At 35.4% G+C, this 23,629-nt stretch overlaps 4 protein-coding genes across 4 annotated transcripts; 1 reads left to right on the forward strand and 3 right to left on the reverse strand.

Annotated features, from left to right (window-relative positions):
- Positions 1–227: 227 nt before the first annotated feature.
- LOC141820197 (glycine-rich RNA-binding protein RZ1A-like) lies at positions 228–3,076 on the reverse strand. The gene is made up of 4 exons (XM_074707477.1): positions 2,988–3,076; positions 1,728–1,843; positions 474–1,019; positions 228–399 (listed from the first exon to the last, which is right to left on the reverse strand). The coding sequence occupies exons 2-3, from the start codon at positions 1,836–1,838 to the stop codon at positions 495–497; spliced, it is 636 nt and encodes a 211-aa protein (XP_074563578.1). The 5' UTR covers positions 1,839–1,843; positions 2,988–3,076; the 3' UTR covers positions 228–399; positions 474–494.
- Positions 3,077–4,914: 1,838 nt separating this feature from the next.
- LOC141820230 (DNA polymerase II subunit B4-like) lies at positions 4,915–9,011 on the reverse strand. Its single transcript, XM_074707517.1, has 3 exons — positions 8,773–9,011; positions 8,281–8,399; positions 4,915–5,205 (listed from the first exon to the last, which is right to left on the reverse strand). The coding sequence occupies exons 1-3, from the start codon at positions 9,009–9,011 to the stop codon at positions 5,099–5,101; spliced, it is 465 nt and encodes a 154-aa protein (XP_074563618.1). The 3' UTR covers positions 4,915–5,098.
- Positions 9,012–9,887: 876 nt separating this feature from the next.
- On the reverse strand, positions 9,888–17,487 carry LOC141820192 (uncharacterized). The gene is made up of 12 exons (XM_074707470.1): positions 17,050–17,487; positions 16,560–16,624; positions 16,333–16,405; positions 16,179–16,197; positions 15,903–16,022; positions 15,608–15,677; positions 15,273–15,316; positions 15,108–15,149; positions 14,866–14,925; positions 13,956–14,023; positions 10,334–10,391; positions 9,888–10,173 (listed from the first exon to the last, which is right to left on the reverse strand). The coding sequence occupies exons 1-12, from the start codon at positions 17,343–17,345 to the stop codon at positions 10,084–10,086; spliced, it is 1,005 nt and encodes a 334-aa protein (XP_074563571.1). The 5' UTR covers positions 17,346–17,487; the 3' UTR covers positions 9,888–10,083.
- Positions 17,488–19,454: 1,967 nt separating this feature from the next.
- LOC141820175 (transcription factor TGA2-like) lies at positions 19,455–22,627 on the forward strand. The gene is made up of 13 exons (XM_074707450.1): positions 19,455–19,597; positions 19,678–19,808; positions 19,990–20,078; positions 20,374–20,429; positions 20,558–20,698; positions 20,797–20,850; positions 20,992–21,049; positions 21,141–21,220; positions 21,304–21,355; positions 21,452–21,738; positions 21,867–22,115; positions 22,212–22,354; positions 22,537–22,627. The coding sequence occupies exons 1-13, from the start codon at positions 19,508–19,510 to the stop codon at positions 22,586–22,588; spliced, it is 1,482 nt and encodes a 493-aa protein (XP_074563551.1). The 5' UTR covers positions 19,455–19,507; the 3' UTR covers positions 22,589–22,627.
- Positions 22,628–23,629: the final 1,002 nt, after the last annotated feature.

A 23,629-nucleotide genomic window follows, 5' to 3' on the forward strand; every position in this document is an offset into this window, starting at 1 on the left:
GGTACCAAATTTCAAAGTGACAATGACCAGTTCCCGTAACCTGATAAAACTTTTAATCATTCTAAAAAGCAGGCCCGGCAAACCACTATTGTTCGTCCCCTTCGCCAATTTTTAGCAACATTCCCAAGATCCAAGGTCACGACTTATCAAATCATAGATTCACAAATAGGCAATGCATATAGCAAATGTACCGAAAAGCAGTGGCATTTCCACCAAGAACAAGGCAATTATCAAACAAAGTACTAACATCTGGGTGATATTCAAGCACTGAGTCAGGCAAAGAGTAGCACACACAACAAATCCACAGCAGAAAATAATAGTAGATGACTACATTGGAGCTGGTACCAAGGGCCCACTACCACCATTGTAGGTTGGAATGTTGGAAAACTAGCTTTTATACTGCATTTTCACATATAAACAAAAATGTTAAGTAGGAAAGCTGCCAAAATACAGAAATAGTGAAGTGCTCATACCTGAAAACAAGCAGCAATAAATCAAGATCTGTAGCCCCCACCACCATTAGGGCGTTCATATGGACCAGACCTATCACGGTTATAACGATCACCTCCACCGCGGCTTCCCCCATCTCTGTTCCGAGAACTGAAGCGATCCCCATTACGATCTGGTCCATATCGATTGCCACCACTGCGACTACCCCCATAATCATCTCTACTGCTGTACCTATCCCCTCTTCCACCATCACCTGATGGGCATTCCCTTGCAAAATGACCAGGCTTCCCACACTTAAAACAGTCACCGCCATTTGAACCCCGCCCACCACCACCGCCACCAAAATCCCTACCACGGCCTCGATCACGACCACGATCACGATCAAAGTCACGCCCTGAATCACGATCCCTTCCACCAGGTCCTTGAGGTTGGGCTCTTTCAACAGTAATAGATCGCCCATCAAGGTCCATTCCATGCATTGCTTCAATAGCCTCTTCCATAGCATCCTCAGCATCAAACGTGACAAAGCCAAAACCACGAGATCGACCAGAAAACTTATCAAGAACAATCTAGGCACAAAGAAATTCCAATCAAGAGAAAATCTCATATCCAAATAAAGTACTATGGTAGACCTTTAAAATAAAATAAAGAAGTTTTTTGCAGTGATAAAACCAGCTATAGATAATCATTCTTTAAGGATAGCCCATGTGGAAAGAGGATAATGAGTAACTTCCAGAGTCCCAAAGCCTGTCTATAAAAGATGATAACATAGTGGCAAAATTATAATAGCATGTTGCCTATTTTTTATGCATATCTTTATTGAACAATGGTGTATACTTAGTGTGCCTACAGCTTAGTTATAAGGAAATTAATGATTTATCTACTTGGGCGTATGAGCAGGAGGCAAGAATAAAAAACCACATTGAGAAAGGGCTATTTATGTGTTTCCTTTATTGATTTCCCTTCCCCTCTTGTTCATCCATCCTAGTAAACAAGCAATAAATGGAAAGATGCACAGAAACTGTCATGTGAAAATAAACTCTACTATACCAACAAAAGAAAATAAAAGAAAATGAAAAAAAAAACAATAAAAGGCTACTTTGGACTCAATGGCTGGTGTAAAAAACAAGTAATGGTAGTTAAATCTGTTCAGATCTTATACTGCCACAGAATAATCAATGATAATATGACAATATAATGTGGAGAATATTGGAATTGAAAGAACTAAGCAGATAACATAAGATGAGAGAAATTGAATAATAAAAACAGATTCCCACCTTGGCCTCAGTAAGATGGCCAAACTTCTGAAATGCTTCCTTCAAACTTCCATCAGTTGTTGACCATGAAAGGCTACCAACAAAGCAGCGATACTCCTCTACTTCTGACATTTTCTCTACAGACGGAGAGCGAGATAGACATATAAGGGCATAACAGATCGGAAAGATATATGAAAAAAAAGGATGCTTTAAGTCAATAGACTGATTAACAAAGAAGGGGAATAAATACCATAGATACATTTGTAAAATCACTAATTGAAACATAAATCCATTGATTCATTTTCATTCAAGCTTACCATCAATATATGGCACTAGAAGATCATGGCTACAAGATTCAAGAGTGTTATACAGTCTCTTTCTTGACACGTTTGGAAAGCTCTAAAAGCATTAATTTATCTTAAGGGAAGAAAAAATAATCAACAGAAAAAAAAGGTGCGAAAAAGGAAACTTTTGGCTACATTGAAACACTTACAAGAACATAAAACTCATGTAGCCCACTTTAAGGAAAGTATATCGCAAGGGAAGTTAATTAAGATTGTCCATTTGATAGAAAACAAGCAGAGCTATGATTATATTGGAAATATACATAATTTGTTCTCCATCTTCGCATCCTAAATAGTCAATCACATTCCTCTAAGAATTGGAAGCAATATCCAGATTAATCAAACTATCAGCATCTAAGTCCTGTGGATATTTAAGTAGGTGATTAAATTGGAGGACTGAATTACTCCTACATAAATTGTACATGTAATTTCAGTTTGGAATGGATTTCTTGTGCCACAGCCTCATTATGATTCTCACCAAATTTACAGCTTCAATTAAAAAAAAATATGATTGTCCAAGGGGCAATGAGTCCTAGCCCTAGGAAATACATTTTCCAAAATCAAGGCCCCGTACATAAACGGCAACGGCTCACTCAACCAAAAAACGCCATCTGAGTCTCGCAATCTTAAATAAAAGTTTAAACCGCCTATCAATTTATATCCAATAGAATCTCGTGTAAAGGTCATGAATATTATCTAAAACCTTACTATAAAAATCAAGAATTTACAAGTATCAGCAGTGAACACCAGGTGTAGTACTTCAAAACCAACTCTTGGTAGGGAAAAAGAGTAAGCTTAAGCCTAAATCATCCAAACATGCAATCAATAAGCGAGACGGATGAATATGTCCAACACAGAGGGAAGAGAGCTCTCCAAGTTTAAACCGACAAGGAAAAAGACGGAAGCAATCATACGAACCATGAGAAAGAAATCAAACCTTTGTATGCTCAGATAAACGGCCGTCCGAGAGAGAGCAGAGGAAGGATACAAGAAACCCTAGCCTAATCCCCTTCCCAGGACTTGATATTTATAGAATACGTTGACCTAAAAAATTAAATTGAGGCCGAATAATTGCTGTTTCAAGATCCATCGGCCCCCGGGTCGCAGACGGTTGGGCCCATATGTATGTATTATATTATATTTATTTATTTATATATAGAATTTGTATAAATTTATTTATTTGAGTCAAACTTAAACTTTTTATTGATTCAATACTTATCTAATGTATAAAATTTATATTATTATTACTATTTTAATAAGTTACTATATATTTTCATATTTAAATAAAAAATAATTTTTTATATAATTTTAATAAATAATATTCAAACTTATTTATTTAATATTTATTAAATTAAATACCAAACTTACTCATAAATATCTAATCCATTTAGTTCGCTACTAAGAGCTCACCAAATAATTAAATGGCATGTATATATTTCTCTTAAACTGAATTTTAAAGGATTAGTTATTAAATCTATGATATTGGTTTTAATAAACCCTAAACCCTATTCTCTTAATCCCTTTATTTTATTAAAACTATCATGTACTTGGGAAATTATTAGTTTTTTCATCCATTAAATTAAATATGGTGTCTCAATATGTCACATTTAACTTAAAAGCAAGTGGTCCAACAACTCCACTTATTCTCCAATGAGTCAAATGGAAAGAACTATGTGCTTCAACTTTATTACATAATTGATGAGAAGATATACTTATTCGCTTGGAAGTATTTCATTGTAGTTGCATCATCATCTATTCTTTCCTCAATACCTTTTAGTTTCTTCCCTTCCATCATTCATTGTCGTAGTCTTCACCCATAATGGGAAGGAGTTAAAATATTTTTAGAGAAGATGATCGCGCGAAATAGGTTCATTGTGGGTTTTAAAATATTTTTATTATAAATAAGTTAAGTGCTTAGGTGAATAAGTTATTAATGTTTTAAATCCTAAATATAAATTCTAAAATTGTATTAATATATTTTAGCATTAAATCGAATTTTAATGACACAATAAATAAATTTTAAAATGAAGATGATAATGTATAAATTTTCAATAGGCAATAAGATTAAATGCATTTCTAATGTTACACATTAAATATGAAAAATTAATATAAAATTTTCTTTTAATAGTTAATGTCAAAATATAATGGATGGTTCCAATTTGGATCTAATAACATTTTTTAAAAAAAGTTTGATGTATCTATTAAATTTTAATTAAGACCTAAAACATATAATATAAAGGGTGGTGTTAGATCAAACACCACAAAGATACGGTGGTCCTCTCATTTCTTATATTCTTCCACAACAATCAATAATCCAACAAAAATATTACATAGTGCATGAAAGATTAACACAAAGATAGGGTGGTGTTGAGTCGTTAACTTTATCCTGCTCTATATGCCAAATTATAAACGGGGAAAGTAAATTAAAGGGATGAAAAAACTAAATAGTATGAACACAGAATGTGATGAAAACATGATTCTTATACTATCCAACAGGTACTTGGCGTCATTCCAATTAAACGCAATTTGTCATAGAAACAATTTTTGCCTTACCTAAAAGTCATACAATGTCCATACAGCCTATCATGTTGTTTAGACAATATTATACAAATTTTGTACACATGACATTTATATAATTTTACATTGAAGATAAATTTAACATATAAGATTGGCAATGACTAACATTTACAGCATGAGATGAAATAATATATAATTACAAATACTCATTCCATCTATACTAGGACACCCTCCATGGATATCAATCACATTCATGTGCCGGATATGGGCATGGGAGTCTAATGACTTTGTGAATGCATATTGTAAATTGTGAGAAAGTAAGCAATTAGTCTTTTACAAATGTATCATAAAGACACCCCACAGAATAATCATGTCATTCAAATTAGGCATGTTCTAATCTGGCAAGATAAATGCAACAGAAAACTTTCTTTTACCATTGATAATGACTCATGAAGAACAAACCCTCCTACAATATTGCCCGTGACATCATAGAAACCAAAGAGTAGACTTTCCCTGCTCTCCGACAACCATCTACTCTTTTCTACCATTCTTGCTGGGTGTGTCTTCTATTTTCCGCTTCTTAACAGTCTCTTTTCCTTTTACTCCAGACTTCTTGACTTCATTCCTTCTTCTGAACTCTGTTAGTATCAAAGGCTTGGTGATTATTCAGAATCCTTGTATAATGCTTTGCAGTATCATGGAAAAGCTAATTACATAGTAACATTAGAAAAAACTCTGATGGTCCAGTTGCAGAATCTATCAAATTAACTGGTAGGCATAAATGTTAAAGGGACTCTCCTGCATACATGGATATATAAGCACGCAAAAACTGTCCAGCAAGGTGTCTGAAATTTAATGTCAAGAAGCTTCATTATATGAGCCTGTTGAAGCTATAAGAGAACATAACTAAAAGTAACTTTGAGAGTCAGGTCATTATAGCAAGAGAATTTGCCGCTTTGTGGAAATTTCTCTTATATAGAGTTCTACCTAGCATCAGACCAGTATACACTATCATCTTCAGAGGCAGCTTAGCAGAAAGTTCTCTTCAGTAAAGAGAGTTTTAGCTGACAACAGATCAATAAACACTATCTGACTTCATAGGATGGTCCTTACACTGAACTTGAGCCCTTGCTTTTGTTATTAATATGGATGGAACTCTTCTCTCTTTTTTTTGCACTGTATATTATTTTGTTCTATACTATATATACATTATTCTCAGTTCACGTATGTGGTACAAGAGCCCTCAATTGTCATGATAAAGAACTTCATGGAAATAAGTGCTCACAGATCAGTAATGTTTATAACAATTGAAGCACATCAAATGTGGTTTAAGCAAACAGACTGTCACTATTCTGATTTACAAGACACTAAACTGAAGGGAACTTATAATTAGAAAATACAACATATGCCTTAAAAGTTCAATTCTTAGTACAAACAACTTAAAATTTGCTCATTGTCTAGGGGATGAATATCTAAAGCGTCAAGTGTCAAACTGGAGGGTCAGTATCAGGTATGGGTATGGAGGGGATAACAAATGTTCAAGTATCAACAGGATTTCTTATGTTTCTCCACTTGAATACTGAGAAACAAGTTTCTTCCTGAGATGCATTTTCAATATCAATGATTTACATGTCCCAACATAACAACACTGGTTGTTTACTTCCAAAAAGGAATATGTTAAAAATTGAAAATTGTCTTACATAAAAAACTTATCCAACAGGATCCAAACATTAACTTATTTTCATAACAAACTTTTCTAATAAAACATCATTTCCCACACTCCCCCCTAAAACTGGAGATTAGATGTTTATCATTCCTAGTTGAATACAATACTTTGAAACACAAAGCGACTTTAGTAAGTATATTTATAACTTGTCCATATGTAGATATGTAAGAGGCACAAATTAACCTGATCTCTCTAGTTTCTCCTTGATGGAGTGTCTATCAATTTCAAGTGATTCATTCAATCATGTTGTACTGGATTGTGAGTTATGCTAACAGCAGACATTATCACAACAAAGTCTCATTGGACCATTCCATTTGATCTTCAAATCTTTCAAGATGATTTTTAACCAAAGTAGTTCACACACCTTGAGTTATTGCTCAGAATTTTACATCTACATTAGATCGCGCAACCGCATCCTGTTCCTTGCTCCTCCATGTCACAAGGTAACCACCAAGAAAGGTGCACTATCACTGGTTGACCTCCTATCAACCATTGACCTAGCATAATTCGTATATGCCTCTAACACCAAACCTCCATTCTTTTAAAGAGAATATTATTTCTTAGTGTTTCTTTGAAAAATGGTAATACTTGGTGAGCTGCTTATAAATGAACTTCTTTTGGATTATGTATGAATTGATCAATCACACTTGCTGCATATGCTATGTCGGGTGGTATATAAGACATATAAATAAGTTTTCCTATCAAATGTTGATACATTCCTTTATCTGCTGCTACATCTTCCATAGTCATTCCAAGTCAGAGATTTGTATCTATTAGAGTACTTGCTAGTTTGCATGCTGATTTGCCTGTTTATTTAAGAAGATGTGTGACATATTTCTATTGGGAAATGAAAATGCCTTGCTTAGAGTGAGCCATTTCAACCCAAGAAAGTATCTTAAATTCAAACTCTTAGAAATTGTCTTTCCTCATCATCATTTTCTATAATTATTATGTCATCGACATACACTAAAAAGGTTGTGACTAGTGTTTAATAAACAATGTTTAATCCCTGTGGTTTTCTCTGTACCCCATAACAATCATAACTCTGACAAACTAAGCTCGCAGTGATTGCTTATGTCCATATAAAACTTTCTTCAATTAGCATACAATAAGAGCATCCAAATTATTTCATATCATAGTAGGACTTCCATATAAATTTCTTCCTCTACTTCCCCGTGCAAAAAAAACATACATTTCTAACAATATTAATTTTTGCAACTGGAGCAAGTCTCTAGATAATCAATCTTATAGGTTTTAGTATAACCCTTGACTACCAACCTTTTTTTATATCTCTCTATTGATCCATCTACTCTATATTTCAATGCATAGACCCATCTACACCCCATAAGTTTCTTTCTTACCAACAACTTCACCAATTCCGACATTTTATACTTCTCTAATGCTTCCATTTCTTGTTTCCATTTCTCATTGGATAATGCCTCAAATTAAGGTGGTAGGAATGATAATAGTGTTCAAGTTAATCAAGAAGGCCGTGTGATGTGAAAACTGTTTAAAAGATAGGAAGTTTGCAAGAGGATATAAAATTTGTTTTATGGACTCTCTAGTTCCTTTTCTAATAGCAATGGAAAGATTTAGGTCCTCATCATCCACATGAGGTTCAATTTTAATTTGTAACGACTAATTATAAATCGTTACCTCATTCTTGGAATCTGGGTTGGATTCTTGGACATGCATTAGTTCAAGGGCTACAGCCATCAGACCATAATAAACAATAAAGCTTGCATATCAATATTTTTCGCAAAACAAAATCTCATATGTTGTAGCCTTTTAGGTCCATAATGGCCACAGCCATCATAATGAAAAGAGATCATCAGCATGCCAGGAGTCCAAACATTCACAGATAAATAAAATATGTGGAAATATGTTCACAAGAGTGGTTATCATCACCTATATACATGTATAATATAGTCAACCTATATGAGATAATTAAAAGAATGATTCTAATATAAGGAAGCAAATTACTGACCCTCTAAAGAAGCTTTTAAAGGCTCAACAAATTCAACAAAGTCAATCTCCTCAAGCGCCTTCAGGACATCATCAGCATTGATTGTTTGCCTCTTTGATTCTTTGCAGATATCATTTGCCCTACATAGGTAATCATTCAAATTTCAATCGATAATAATCAAAAGCCAGCATTGTCTGTGCAAAACATAATTCATTTTCCTATACACAGTACGTAGGGATCAGAAAAAGGGGGAGGGGGAATGAATTATTATCGATCCTAAATACCCGTAGAAAGCAGAAACGAGGGGCAATTAGAGATCAGTAACTACAAACACTTAAAATTGCAAAATACATAACACAAAATTTTAACCAAGCGTATGATGAGAATAAAAAGGTAGACAAATCGCAACTAAGTTATAGGTGCCGTCTGTTTAAGGAAGATCGTCGTCCTACTTTCCAAGTTAACCAACATAAACCCTAGAAGGTCCCAGCAACCGCAGGAGAGGAGTCTCACGTGGCGGAGAGGTAATGGATGAATATGCGAGTGCTCTCAGAGAAGGCCAACAGCGCATCTTTGTTTACCAATATCTCCTCTTCCCCTCCTCCCGAAGACAACTTGGAAAGCTTATCTTTCACCACCCGGCGCACGATGGCTTTGGGGAGCTCCTCAACCTCCACGCTGAGTGTCTTTCCCAGAGTCGCAGGCAGCGCCGGAGGCTCCCCACTCTTCCCAGGTGTTCCTTCCTCCGCCATCGCCTCCCCTCCCCTCCCCTCCCCTCCCGTTCGCCTGCTTTCCAGTAGAATTGATCTTCTTCTTCGCGGGGTGTCCGGCCGCTTGGAGTTGATTAACCCGATTTGTTTCGATGCAAGTGTCAAACTGGCCGAGCCATCCGTGACCTGCCCGACCTAGCCTTAGACTGGCGTGTGACATGGCCCTTGAAAGATTGTTGTGGCGGCCCCATCTAATCCCGAGCCAAGCATAGTCGGATCTTAGCCTGGGCCCAACTAGATCCAAGGCCGAGAAGGGCTAGGTCCCACTAAAGATCCCCACCAGGTATAATAATATGTATATATAATTTAAAATTTTAATAATGGACAATATAATATTCCTCAATAAAAAAAAAACTATAATAGCCCACTTTTATATTTACTATGGGATTGTATGTTTTTCAATATAAAAAAAATTATCGATAATCACTGTATTTTGATGAGACTATTGGTTCGTCCCTTGTGATTAACGATAATCACTGTATTTTGATGTTTAATCAATGCATATAACTTATTAATTGTCATTTAACTCGTAACCTCAAGGAGTCCTCGAAGCTTAATGATCACTCATACACAACCTTGATGCACCTCAAGGATTTCCACTAACTCCATAATGTTCATCGTTTAAACTTGATTATATCCATCTCTAATTTACATAAAATCGTACACACTTTATACAACTCACGAAATGCAAATGTTTAGCTTGAATTGCATTTCCGAACAAACAAAACAATACCATGTTAGTATATATACATATATATATTGTTATTCTACTATGAGATGGAGACTCTATCATGCAATCTTGTAATGAGGATGATTTCATATTTAAATTTATAAACGTATAATGAAAATTGTACCATATTCTAAAGGAACTAGATTCATATATCAAATATGTATGATATTCATAATTTGTGCGATGCATACACAACTCCATCTGCAACTACTTTTCGATCAGAAAGGACGTCAACTGTCCTGAGCTGTCTCAGGACAAAATACAACATTTTTTTTATTTGAAAAATTCGGCAACGTTGAGATGGCTCATCAAAATTCGTCATTCTTACATTGCATATACCGCCCTAAGGTACTCGATTATTTCTGCACTTTCGAACATCTTCACTCCAGTATTATGATCCTCCAGGTAAGGTACCTGATGCATAGATGGTTAATGGAGATATTCCAGACAACCACAAAATTAAACCACCAGGAAATTGAGTAGAAGCATAGCTAAAGAGAGAATCGTTTAATCGAACGAGAATTTTTTTAAAAATAGAGGAATCAAGAGAATTAATAAAAACACATAGCTAAACCTGAAAAATTCCAACTTTCTCGTATAACTCCTGTCTTGTTGGGCTGCCACGAGGAGTGCTGCAAAAGCCAAAATCAACTTTTCAATATCAGTCATAGTAAATACAAATCAATAGAAGTTGGTAGCTTAAATACTACTCCGTACATTCTCGCGCAGTTGCATTCCAGCGTGCGATCAATTAAGTAATACAAAATAGAGTTCTCTTACAAAGTTTGTGAACTTGGCAGATACTAATTCAGCAATAAGTAGGACTTCTAATTTTTAGGAATCCTTTTTGGAACCTTGTACAGTTTAATTCTGTTTTTTTTTTTCCAAAACACCATTTATGTGTTGGTGCAATCGTGCCCCAAGTAGTTGGAGTTCGAACCGAATAATGTTTAGGAGATTGTTGGTACACACCAAGTGGTCAAGTTCAATCAAATGATTTTAATATTTTGACAAAGGGTTTAACATAAACCAACATTATGTTTGTTGATGAAATTTATCAAATGTATAAGTGCAAGATACTTAAACAAGTTATTGCAGATACAATGGATGAAGTCCAAATGAGTCAACATTAAAACAATAAGCAGAAAAAGAGCAAGACCGAGATGTTTTCTTCGGTGAATTGATGAAAAAAAAAGGAACCAAGGAGATATCTCTTACTCTCCTTTCTACCAAAATGGATCCACCCAAATGTAGATAGATTAAAGGGAGACGAAGACAAACAATAAAAAAAAACATTATATCATTTTCCCACCAACCGTCACCAGATATTGTACCACCACCGAACCATTGTCAAACATCATGAAATGCCACTGCACTTTCACCATTATCATCTATCAATGTTGCTACCACCTTCCCAACATCGATTAAACAAGAGGTTAAAGAAGGGTACACATGAAGTTTTTTTAATTCACTTCCTTTCCTCCTCATCCAAGTAAAAAACTTTTTATGCTTTCTCTAGCCTCCTATTTGCCTGGCCCCTCCTCCCTTAACTTTCTCCTTGTTAGAGTTATTAGGTTAGATTCTTCATCCTCAATCCCTAAAGAGAAAGGGGAAGCCTTAAAGGCATGATTTTCCTTCCACTATCATAAACCCAAAGTTTCCTCACTCTTCTCTTGATCTTCGTAAACTCAATTTTTTTCACTTTTATATCCATCATTGTAAAAACCTAATTTTCTCTCTCTTAATTCTCCATTGCCATAAACCATAATTTTCTTCCTCCCCTTTCCTTTAATAATTATCACTTATTTCACCATTTGAAGATATGTTTTCATAACCATCTATAACTCCTTGAAAACCAATCTAGAGCATTGTGTTTTCTTGTCGCTGCAATAATATCATATCTTCTTCTTCTTCTTCATTCTCATCATGTGTCTTCATCACTTCTATTGTTCTTTTTGTGGGATTCCTTTATGCAACAAGATGAACATAGTGTATACGTTTCAACTTGATGAAGATTGTTAAAGTTCGTGGGTTATTGGACTTCATTATTGGGTTATTGGAGTTGTAAATTTAGTTCATATTGGATGTTTTAGTCATAGGAATATAGGGTATTATTTTAAGTCCTGTATAGCGAATAATAGTTGTCTGTCATGATCAATATACAGTATGTCATCCTTCACAACTATCCTTCTCTCACTCCCTCCATGTAAACATAGTTGACTTCTTAGTATGGGAAATACAAGTATGTGGACTTGTAAATAAATTGGGAAAGATAAGACTACAACCTGTCATGATCAATATACAGTATTTCATCCTTCTCTACTATCCTTACTCTCACTCCCTCCATGTAAACATAGTTGACTTCTTAGAATGGGAAATACAAGTATGTGGACTTGTAAATAAATTGGGAAAGATAAGACTACAACCTTAGTACTTGATAGATTCTTTTGCTTATCCCTAAAGTGAAATGCGGCAAAGATTGTGTCGTATTGTCCCACTTAACAAATAACAGAAGTCACCAAACCTTTACACACCAATACCTTAATAACGACCTTAGTACGGATTTCGCTTCAAATCTACTTAGAATGCCTATCAAAATCATGATTCCACAAATGACACATTTCTTTCCATGTAATAAAAATAACAATTATCTCACATGGCTAAATTATTTTTTAGAGAAATTATTAGATTGCATACATTTCCTACAACTATATTGTCCAATGGAGATGTCAAATTTGTTAGTTACTTTTGAAAAGCCCTATGGAAATTGCTTGACACCCAATTGAAGTATTCATATGCATTTCATCAGCACATTAATGGTCATACTAAGGTTTTCGAATTTACCTATAACAATTCAAAGAAAGATCAACTATATACATCCTCTCAAAGTTATTTACGGATTAAAACTCATCAGCCTATTGACTTGATTTTACCAACCATTTCCTACTCATTGCTTCAACACTTTCTCGAGCATATTTGAGAGATTTGAGCTGATGTTAGTGGAAAATTGCATCTATAATGAATATTATAAAATATATGTTGATACATATCCTAAAAATAGGGAGTGCAACATTAAGATTATGTCCTTATATACCTACAACCTGAAGGTTTTTCTAAAAACTCGTTGAAGAAAACATTATGCTCGCTCCAACAAACATTTCATAATTTGAGAAAAATTAGCACAAATGATTATTAACTTGACTTACCATTTGAATCATACATGAGTCAAATTTTCCATTTAATGGAGTTCCTGTCATATCAAGGGGCCATCATGCTTGTTTATCAAATATGTTCACACTCTCCTCAATACCACAATAAACACCTTAGGTCTGGAGAATATAGTTGACATACAAGCACTGCTAACCTCACATGTAAGGTCACAAAAATATTTGGTCCATCAAAAAATCTCTCAAATATAAATAATGGATCACAAATGATGAGCTTCATCAAAAGGCACCAGATGTTCTTTGAGATCCAACAAGTGACAAAGCTAGTTTCCCAAAGGCACTCCTTGATCTACAACTTCACCCCTATGCATAACATCAAATAGCCATATCAAGACCTCCATTCTCACTTGATGAAGCTGAGTTATTCCAAACGGAGGGGAATAATATAATTGTAATTGATTAGAATTTTTAAAAATACCTGTAAAGGTTTATCCTTATCCTACTACTAGTTGTAGCAAACCTAATATATATTATAAAAATCTTTTTTTGGAGACCAAGACGACTGTTGGGCCTACAAGAGAAAGTAAGAAACACCATCCCCCTTTTTCAATCATCTCAATTCTGAATAAACTTTTAGTCTATTTTACAAGTTTATTCTCATGTGAGCCCCTGGTGTTACATCATTTAATTTATTACCCAAAAACAATAAGAGAAAGCGCTAAATTACTTAACAGAGAGCATTCTTTATTTGAAAAAATAATATTAATGGAAGAGTTTCACGGAAGTGGTGATTCATAAATTTGTCAATGCTATAGAGCTTTGAAGACTAGTCATACAATGATATTAGATTGAATTTTACATTCCAACACCTTTAATTCAACAACATTGAACTAGCAAAAAGGTACTAGAATTGTTGTTATATTAACTATCCCATTCCAAAAACATGGAGAGAGATTAAAATGCATTGAAAATTATGCCAAATAAATTATGATGAAAGTACAACTTCTGTTAAAATAAGTGAAATTTAACCTGTGCAGTATGTGTGGCAACTCCAACTCAACTAGAACCTCCCGAACAATCTTACAATAGGGGGAAGGCTGTAAATAAACACTTTCACAAATTAAATATACGCATAAAAATGATTTTAAAAAATGTTAATAATATTTACACCTTTTACTAATAAGTGAATTTATGGTTTCAAATGTCCATCGTTACAGTCAACGCTTATGGTCACCCTTGTCCACACAATTTCATTAGTACCAAGACAAAGTCTATCTTGGTTGATACCATCCAAAATTGACCAAGATAGAAAAAATTTATTCTTGTGACTTAACTTTAATTTTGTTTTCCATAACACCATAAAAAAAGAGGGGGAGGGGAAGTGGGGAAACATATTGTAGCACCAACAGTAGTAAAAGAAGACTGACACTAAACTCAAAGGAACTGGGATATATCCTTAACAGACAGACTATGCTTGTTCCAGTTCAAGTTGTGTCAATCCAAGTAATCCTCCAAGTGTTAGCCAAGATATATTTATGAAAATGAGTAGTAGTTAATCCCGATACTAGATTTCTAATTGCTATAAGAATCAATACCATCATCTTATATATATAACTTATTTTAATAATAGCAAGTAATAATTCTTTGTCAAGACACTTATAATATTTTGTAACTTATTGCTTATAATTTTTAATCAATTAATTTTCTAACTGTTATAGCCTATATCTTGGAGGAAAATAAACTAATGGAAGAGAATAATATTAAAACTAATGAATTAATTTTGACACACTTTGTAAGTGTGCAAAAACATGCCAAGTGTTGAAATAGCATAATGGCATGATACTAAAATTGTACTCCTGGCTGAAATTCTAATACAGAATGATACTCTAAACCATGAGTTGATTGAAAATTTATTGCATTGCAGAAATCAAGAACTGACCTCATATGCCCATAATTCAAGGGGCAAAGGAGGGAGTTTTGATGGCGTATAGGAAGAACCCTGAAGAAAGAAATATATACAGGTCTTAAATCTTTAACAAACAAAAGCTCTTGTAAAGAAATTAATTCTTCCTATTTTTGGAGGATACTATAAAAGCTCTTGTTTGTCAATAGGGATTTATTTTTGTGACACTATATGAAAACTGAAGAAATCTCAATGCAAAACTAAGCTAAAACTTTTACCTTTCCCATGCGACCAATCATCGCAAATCCTTCAGTCAGAGTCTAGAAAAGAATGACAATTAGAAGCTCACAAATGAGCCCACAACCATCATATTTGAGAATCGCAAAAATACCCAAGAATACTGATCCTAGTTCTGCAAGTATTCATTTAACTGAAAGACTTACAGTTAACAAACCAAGGGATAACATAAAAGGGACGGTTCCATCACCTGAAAAATGCAAGAGCAACATCAGGACAACATAGGGTATGAACATAATTAATCAAAAGCTTCATAAGTTAATAAGAAAGATAGTAAAAGGAAAATGTGTCTCAATTCCTTATAAGAATCAAACTAGATTTTATGCAAAAAGCAACAACCAAGATCAAAACTATTTTGGAATAGTATCATATTATGAAACATAAGTCACAATCTATTAGGACCCCGAGAATTGTGGTATTGACACAATTTGATATCAACTACAGAAATGCAGATAACTTAACAAAGAAAAATTATCTATACCATATTTTTCAACCAGGTACTTTATAATGTCATCTGATTCATACATGGAGACACCTGTGTTTGGATCCACCTGCAATAGAAGTGAAATTCTTTAATGGTGGCAAATTAACAGGACTTGGTCAGGATGCTAACGGATTGGGTAAGAGGACTTAAAAAGTGCAACACCAAACCCCCCCTCCCCCCTAAACCCACACACAGATTTATGATCTATTTATAGCTCATAGCATGTTTTAAAGATCTAAACATATATGCTACTATCCTAATCTAGAAAAGTCACATTGTTAGTGAACATTACCATATAGGGGAATTGCTGCTTCCCACCCATCTGTAGAACTTTGGATCGGAAATTGGGACCATTCCTTGGGCAGGGATAATACAGAACATCAAGAGACAGTATGCTGACAATTTCCCTTACCTACAATTGTCTAGACTTAAAGCCAAATCAGAATAATTCCAGAGGGAAAACAAATTAAACCAGAAGATAAGGTAATCTCTACAATGTGATTTAGAAAAATATGAATCATCTAAATAACTCCTTTGCCAAATTCTGAGGTAGCCACCATGATATTACCTTCCGACAGAATGGACAACTGACATTTATTTATGATCCATCATTGTCCATCCCATGAAGAAAACAAGTAACTGAATTAGGCTTATACTGTAAGAGAAGTTTTTACAACTTACAATGAAGTATGAAAAGTTGGCAAGCCATGATGCAAAAGTACCTTTCAAACTCATAAATCTCAATAGGCTTCTCAGGGCGGGGACCCAGTTTTGATGTCTCTTTCAACTTCAGGCCTGTAACATTGCAACAGAGTAAAAATGCTTTGTTCAATAATCTTAGGTATCCTTCAGTTATATTATAATAGTCCACAAAACCAAAAAATACAGCAGATGTATGGATGTGTTAATCCTTCAAACTCAACGTTGTTACCGAAAATGGCAAGCTTACCTGCAATACCCATAGCATATTGGTCTGATGGAATTTTATCCTCAGAGACCAAGGACACAGAATATCTGTCATAATTCAAACAAAATAAGGACTATCAAGATCTCTCTGGACTGTTCTCTAATGGATCAACCTCGAGCATATGCATGCAGAAAAGGCATCTTTCAGATTGATTTCATATCCTTAGAATATGACCCTAAATAAGATATAAAAAAATGATTTTTCAAAAAAAAAAATCAATGAGCTTCCTTTACGACAAAAAATAATAAAAATAAAAAACTGTCAACTGCAAATATATTATGCAATAATTGTCACTTTGCAAGCAATTGGACTTGACATTATCGCCCAGTAGCAAGGATCCCCAATCTATAGTGAGAAAAACTTTTCGAACTAGTACAAAGATAACGCAACCCTGCTAAACTTAGAAGTTTCCTGCCAAAAAAAAAAACAAGGTAACCCAGTTTCAGCGAGAAAAGAAAGGAAGATGACAAACCCTAGAGCAAAAGCTCCGGTGCCAAGGCGGAAGGGAAGAGCAAGAGCCGCCGAGAAAATGTCGAGAAACTTGTCGGGGCGAATGGCGAATCTCTTAGGCTCCGGCGGCTTGAAACCAGGAGGAGGAGAGAGCGTGGGGGAAGGAGAAGGATCGACGTTGGCCTCCACGGAGCCAGTGGCAGAGGGGTTACCGCTGAGCTCGGCGGAGAGCACCATCCGTCGCCGGACGGATCCTCCGCGAGTTGGCGGAGGCATCCGGAAGGGCGCGGATGGAGCCGAGGGGAGAACTCCGGCCATGGACGATTTCGTTGGAGGGAAAGGGAAGGATGGATGGAATGGCGGACGGAGCGTGTCGGCGATGCGGGAGTGGGATGAGAAGTGAGAGGAAGAGAGGCGACGTTGGCGTGTTCAGTTTGGGGCCTCCGACGCGAGAGGTGGTGGTGATCGTTTGAGCGGAAGCACAAGTTATTTTCTCTTGGTTCATTCTTTATTTTTATAATTTTTTTATACAAATTAATTAGTGTTCAGAATTTTTAGAGCACATTAAATCTTGAAATTTGAAACCAAGCTTAAAAAAATATTTTTATAGCTTTATAATTTGATTTCTAAAAATAAAAAATAATTTAATTAAACTTTGTTAATGAAAGATAATGGTTTAAAAAAAGCTTTTTATTTTAAGAAAAAATTAAAATATTTTTAATATGGCTTCCACAATTAGTTTATTTAAAATGATATTTTATATAAAAAAAAATTAATATGGCTTTCACAATTAGCTTAAATTAATATTGTATATAAATTCTAGTAATTAATGAAGATTTTTATACAAGGATACATAATAAGATGCTCTTTTTAAAAAAGTTTTTTTTCTTTGTAGAATTTCCTAAACTTACTTTAATGTTTTTGCTTTGTGAATTTTCTCATATAACACTTTATCTAGTGCAAAATTTTCTTGATTGAGAGTATTAGCTAGTGTCATTCCTTTAATTCTCCACCAAAACTTTCTTTTCAGCATCATTCAAGATCTTAGCTAGTGTCATTCCTTTAATTCTCCACCAAAACTTTCTTTTCAGCATCATTCAAGATCTCTTCATCTTCAAATTTAATAAATTATTTATCGACTAAATTCTATAAATAGAATACTTTTAGTCAAACAATAATCATAATCTTCTCCATTAAAAATACGTGAAAATGAAGTAGTTATATTTCAGGTTATCTTTTTTCTTTAATCTCACCTTGCTCAAATAACAATTGAAGAGGATGAAGATATATATAATATTTGAGGTTATTGGAAGAAAAATAGAACAATTTAAAAGAGGAATATAACTAAGGAAGAAATTTAATCTTTTCTTTTATTTTTTTTCATGCTATAACTAAGGAATATATAGCCTCGATGACAAAGGAAGTCAAAAGCAATTTGGTTTCTTCCCGCGTTAAATACATTATTAATTTTTGTAAACATATGTATGTACTAGATAAAGGAAAATAAGAAAAAAAACAATTAAGATGATTATGATATGGTGCCTTTAGTTAAAAAAAAAAGAAAAAAAATAAAATTTTTGATCTTTTTACTAGCCCATCAAAGTTTACAAAAGAACAACTGCACAATTAGTCCCCACCACAAATTCCTTCAAATGCAAGAGATTTATTGATTTTTTTTTCCTTTTCTCTCTTTGCCGATCGAGATTGTTAAACGAAAGAAGTATGATGAATGGAAGAGCACCATGATTAATGCCAAGCAAGGACAGATCCAATCATATATTCTGCAATTCTTGTCTGGTGGAAGAAAGAGGAAGAATGCTAATATTATAATGGCGCTTAAAGTTATGCTTTATCTTACTGATTGTTTAATTAATCCAGGGCATATCTAAAGATAATGAAGACAACCTCCTCTGGAAAGGATAATCTAACAGTTGCATTCGTTGTGATAATTTATCAGAAGACTAGACAATACAAATGGCATTCATAATTGACTTCCAACTTGGCTGAAGCTGACCTTTTCTTTGTTTTTGATTAAGAATGGCTTTAAAGCTATTGCGGCTAATGATCATCTATGTGGAGCTCAATCAGTTTCATGACCCCAAACCTAATTGACTTAGTACTTACTAACACCACTTTGGCCATTTCCATTATTCTTGAAGGTCTGTTGGTTGCAAATTGAAGTCTATTTCTGCAGAAAGAATATGAAGCCTCCCTTGCGGTTTTAATATTGATAAGCGTTCGTCTTCACGCATTTAATGCAGAAAGGTTGATCACTTGGTATTCATGAAGGGCCAAATAGAATTGCAAAGTTGGTTAAAAGGACTGCACCTGGAGACGGCGCCTGCAGGGGATTCCTGCCAAAACACTCGCTCTCTCATCCCTGTTTTCCTATCTCTACTTCTTTAACTTCTGCAGATCGTTGCACGAGGACAAGATGATCTTCTTTGCAGTTCCGTGGTTGAATCAGAATACCAAAGCAAATGGCCATGAAAATTGTCGAATTCCTGCTTGTTTGTCTCCCTGTGCCTGAAAAGAACCGGTTGCTATTTTCCAAGAGCTCATCTCTCATGGTGGTGAATTTCTTTCCTGATTTTAAGCTAAAAGTTTTGTTTTTTGGGGGAGTTGTTCTCACCTCTCTTTTTGTGAAAAGTTTCATATGGTGCTGCAGGAAGGAGGAGAGATTTGGATGGAAAATTACAGAGTTGGTGAAGCTGAATCTTTAACCAGGGCTCTTCCTGGTGGAGCTCAGAGCGCCATAACTCCAGCTTCAGTTAAATTCTTGTACTGCTCCTAAACTCTTCAGCCTTCACATGCCAGTTTTGCATATCATCTTTAACTTCACATATTCACCTCTTTCTTCTATTTAGATTCCATTTCCTTTTCTCCACACCCACAAATGGAAGGAGATGATGAAATTTCTTTTGCTCTGTCCCTGTCCTAAAATGTTCGATTTCCAATTCAGTGATCAGGAAGCAGCTGCTTACTTTGGGGAATTGGAGGAGGATCTGGCGCAGGGAGTAGAATACATGAGAGAAACTGCAGACAGAAAGTGTAAACCTTCTTCTCTATCATTCTTTATTTGATCGCTCTTCCAACTTCAAGGGAATCAACTGCAAATAATTGATTTCGAACCCCACAAAGATAGTAGTTTTTGCCATTTTTGGCTATCATGTATTCATGTTCCCCTTCTCAGTTTATTGAACTTTTGCACCAAACTCTCAGCAGTTCCTACAAAAGGAAGGAATTAGTTCTTCCTTACCAAGCAGTGACACCTGCTATTTCATTTCTTTATCACTTTAGGGCCTTCTCTCTTAAAGTCCTATTCATCTTCTTGTTGCTGCTGCAGCTTTGTTCTGGAGAAGACCCCCGACCCTAAAGATCTTCCCTTCGTGGCCAATGAGAGTAAGGGCCTGCTTCTTTTGGGCTGTGTTTTTGGTAAAGAAGTAGGTAAAAGATAAACAAACGAGCAAAAGGGAGAGGGGCCTGGTTACCTGTTCCAATACTACTTAGTGCTGCTTTAATTTTAGCAGGGGAGTTTACAGTCAGCAAGAAACACTGATTCTGGCTCAGCTCAAAACACAGAGTCTCATCTGGAAATGGAATCGCAATCTTTAGGGAGGACTTGCTCAGACCGTTCGGCTGACCACCCGCTCTCAAACCTAGAAGACAAGGTACAGTCTGTTTGCTTTAATCGCTGCCTGTTCTTATTTGAGCTTTAAGAAGGAAAAAAAAAAAAGAGAGAGAGTGAAATGTGTGCTGCATGTTTCAGGGGAAAATGACCGATTCTTCTGCAAGAAAAGATGGACGAGTCCTTGATGCCAAGGTTTGATTTTCTCCCTTTCTGAGTTAAATCATCTTAATTAAACAACTACACCTTAATATATAACAATGGTTTCATTCTTGAGCAAATTAAAGCACACGTACGTATTAACAAGTTTAGATTGCTCTGGATATATATATATAGACGATGAGGCGTTTGGCTCAGAACCGGGAGGCAGCAAAGAAGAGCCGGCTGAGGAAGAAGGAAAAGCTTCGAACTCACTCGCGCACGTATTCTTTCAATTAACTGGGGATGTAAACATTAATTCAGCTGATGCAGTCGTTATCGATTGCAGGCGTATGTGCAGCAACTGGAGTTGAGTAGAATTAAGCTTCAGCAGATAGAGCAAGAGCTCGAGCGAGCAAGATCGCAGGTTAATTAATTAAATTATAAATTTAATTGAATAAACTCAATTAAGAGATTTATAATCTTACGTGGACTAGCTATTTGCTTCAGGGTCTCTTCTTAGCAGTTGCAGCAGGCAGCTCAAATGAAGCTACCGATTCCGGTGATATATCGATTAATTAAGTAACCAAGACTATTAATTAGTTTCGTAATTAATTAAAGCCTTAATTAGTGCTATGGTGTTGACTAAAAGTTCCAGGTACTGCTGCTGCTGCTGCTGCTGCTTTCGACGTGGAGTACGGGCGGTGGCAGGAGGAGGAATGCCGGAGGATGGGGGAGCTCCGGGCGGCGGTGCAGGCTCGGCTTCCCGATGCGAGTCTCGGCGTGATGCTCGATGAGTGGGTGGCGCACTACGACAAACTGTTCCGGTTGAAGGCCAGCGTGGCGAGGGCCGACCCAATCCACCTCTTGAACGGAGCATGGAGGACTCCGGCGGAGCGCTGCTTTCTCTGGATCGGTGGTTTCCGGCCTTCTGAGCTTCTCAAAGTAAAATATATATATATATATATATATACACATATTTTTTCGATCGTCCGTTTCAAAAACTTAATATTATTATTTAAAAAAATAGAAAAATTGCATTAAGTAAGGCATATATATAAATTATAATGCAGATGGTGGAGCCTGTGGTGGATCCGTTGACGGAGCAGCAGGTGATTGCGATGTACAACCTGCAGCTGTCGTCGCAGCAAGCGGAGGAGGCTCTGTCGCTAGGACTCCACCAGCTTCAGCGCTCCTTAGCAGAGACGGTGGCCTGCGGGGGCGGCGGCGCAGCTGCTCTCGGCGTCGATGTCGGCATTTACATGAACTTCATGGGTATCGCATTAGGACAGCTGGCAAGCCTCGAAGGATTCATCCGCCAGGTATATATATATTTATATATATTATGATTTACAATTACAGTACTCAATGCATTAACTTAATTAACTGCATGCTTTGGTGATATATATATTCTGAAGGCTGACAAATTGAGACATCAAACATTGCATCAACTACGTCGCAATCTAACCATCAGACAGGCAACACAGTGTTTCCTTTCGATCGGAGAGTATTATGCTCGTCTACGTGCTCTTAGCTCACTCTGGGTTTCTCGTTCTGGAGAGTAAGTTCATATATCCCCGGCCAAAATCATCATTTTTATTGACTAGCTAGCTAGATAAGCATCAAATTAAATTAAACCACTTGGACAAAAACTGTCTTTTAAATTTCCATGTTAAATCATGCATCTATATATCTTTCTATCTATATTCACTTATCTTACACTGTATATATTCACCGCTGCAGGAACTTGATAGGAAGTGACAGTGTTGGCTCTCTACCTCAACAGATAACCTGAAAATTTCTTATCGTTCACAGCACAATATCATTTCTCAGCCTTTAATTTTGAAAATGCTTGCTTACACTTTGATGATCTCATATATATATATATATATATATATATATATTAATGAGACAGAGAGAAAGTACAACAAAATTCCATGATATTGTACTGTACTATATATGCAGGTTAAGTTATGTGTTGTTTCAAGAAGACTGGGAAGGGCAATATATATAATAATTAATTAGCAAAAAATTAAGGATCTAACAGTTGTGAACAAACATTAAAGAACAGTAACTAATTACGGCCTTGAAATTTTTTGTGCTAGTTTGGTGGATTCCTTCGTCAGCAAATTGTATCTTAATTAGAACTAATTAATTAACTTGATAAAATCATTATAACAAATGCCGCATTTGGTGATCAAACATTAGATCACTAATATGTCGCTAAATATAGTTAACGACAAATTAGCTACCAAAATAGTCCATAATTATTTTCTTGGTGGCTAGTTAAATTAAATTTTCACACATTAAAAAGAAGGAAATTGTTGGTGTTGGAAGCATTATATCGAAATTCTATTTTGATATATGATTAAGTTTAAAGTTAGATTTGTTTGTGATGTAAAGAGTTTATCGAGTTTGCAAGTGCAATTAATTTGATATGAGAAACAGATAATAACTAAGATCGATATAATGAGATTAGACAATAGAAATCAGAAGTAGACATTGCTAAGACCAAAGGAATATCTAGTTTGGAATCAGGCAATGCAATCTAATTGGGAACGTAACTATGTGAAGGAAGTCCAAAGAAATCCGGTGGGAGTTGAAGACTTGTCAATCAAGGTCTGGATAAGTGATGTAGGAGATGAAAATAATCTAGCAAAATATTGGAGCAACGAATGTTGTTTGAAATCTATGTAAAGTACTATTACTATTTCTTCTTAATTTTATATTGTAGCTAGGGAGCTACTTGACTATTTAATTTGAGGAACCTGAATGGGATCCAGATGACCGCTTGAGGATAAGTCTCGATTGATTGAGTCGAGAGCTTCTAGGTGAC

The sequence above is a fragment of the Curcuma longa genome, unplaced genomic scaffold (assembly GCF_044706935.1).
Source record: "Curcuma longa cultivar G26 ecotype Majalengka, Jawa Barat unplaced genomic scaffold, ITB_CL_G26_1.1 utg2798_np1212_758248_RagTag, whole genome shotgun sequence".
NCBI lineage: Eukaryota > Viridiplantae > Streptophyta > Magnoliopsida > Zingiberales > Zingiberaceae > Curcuma > Curcuma longa.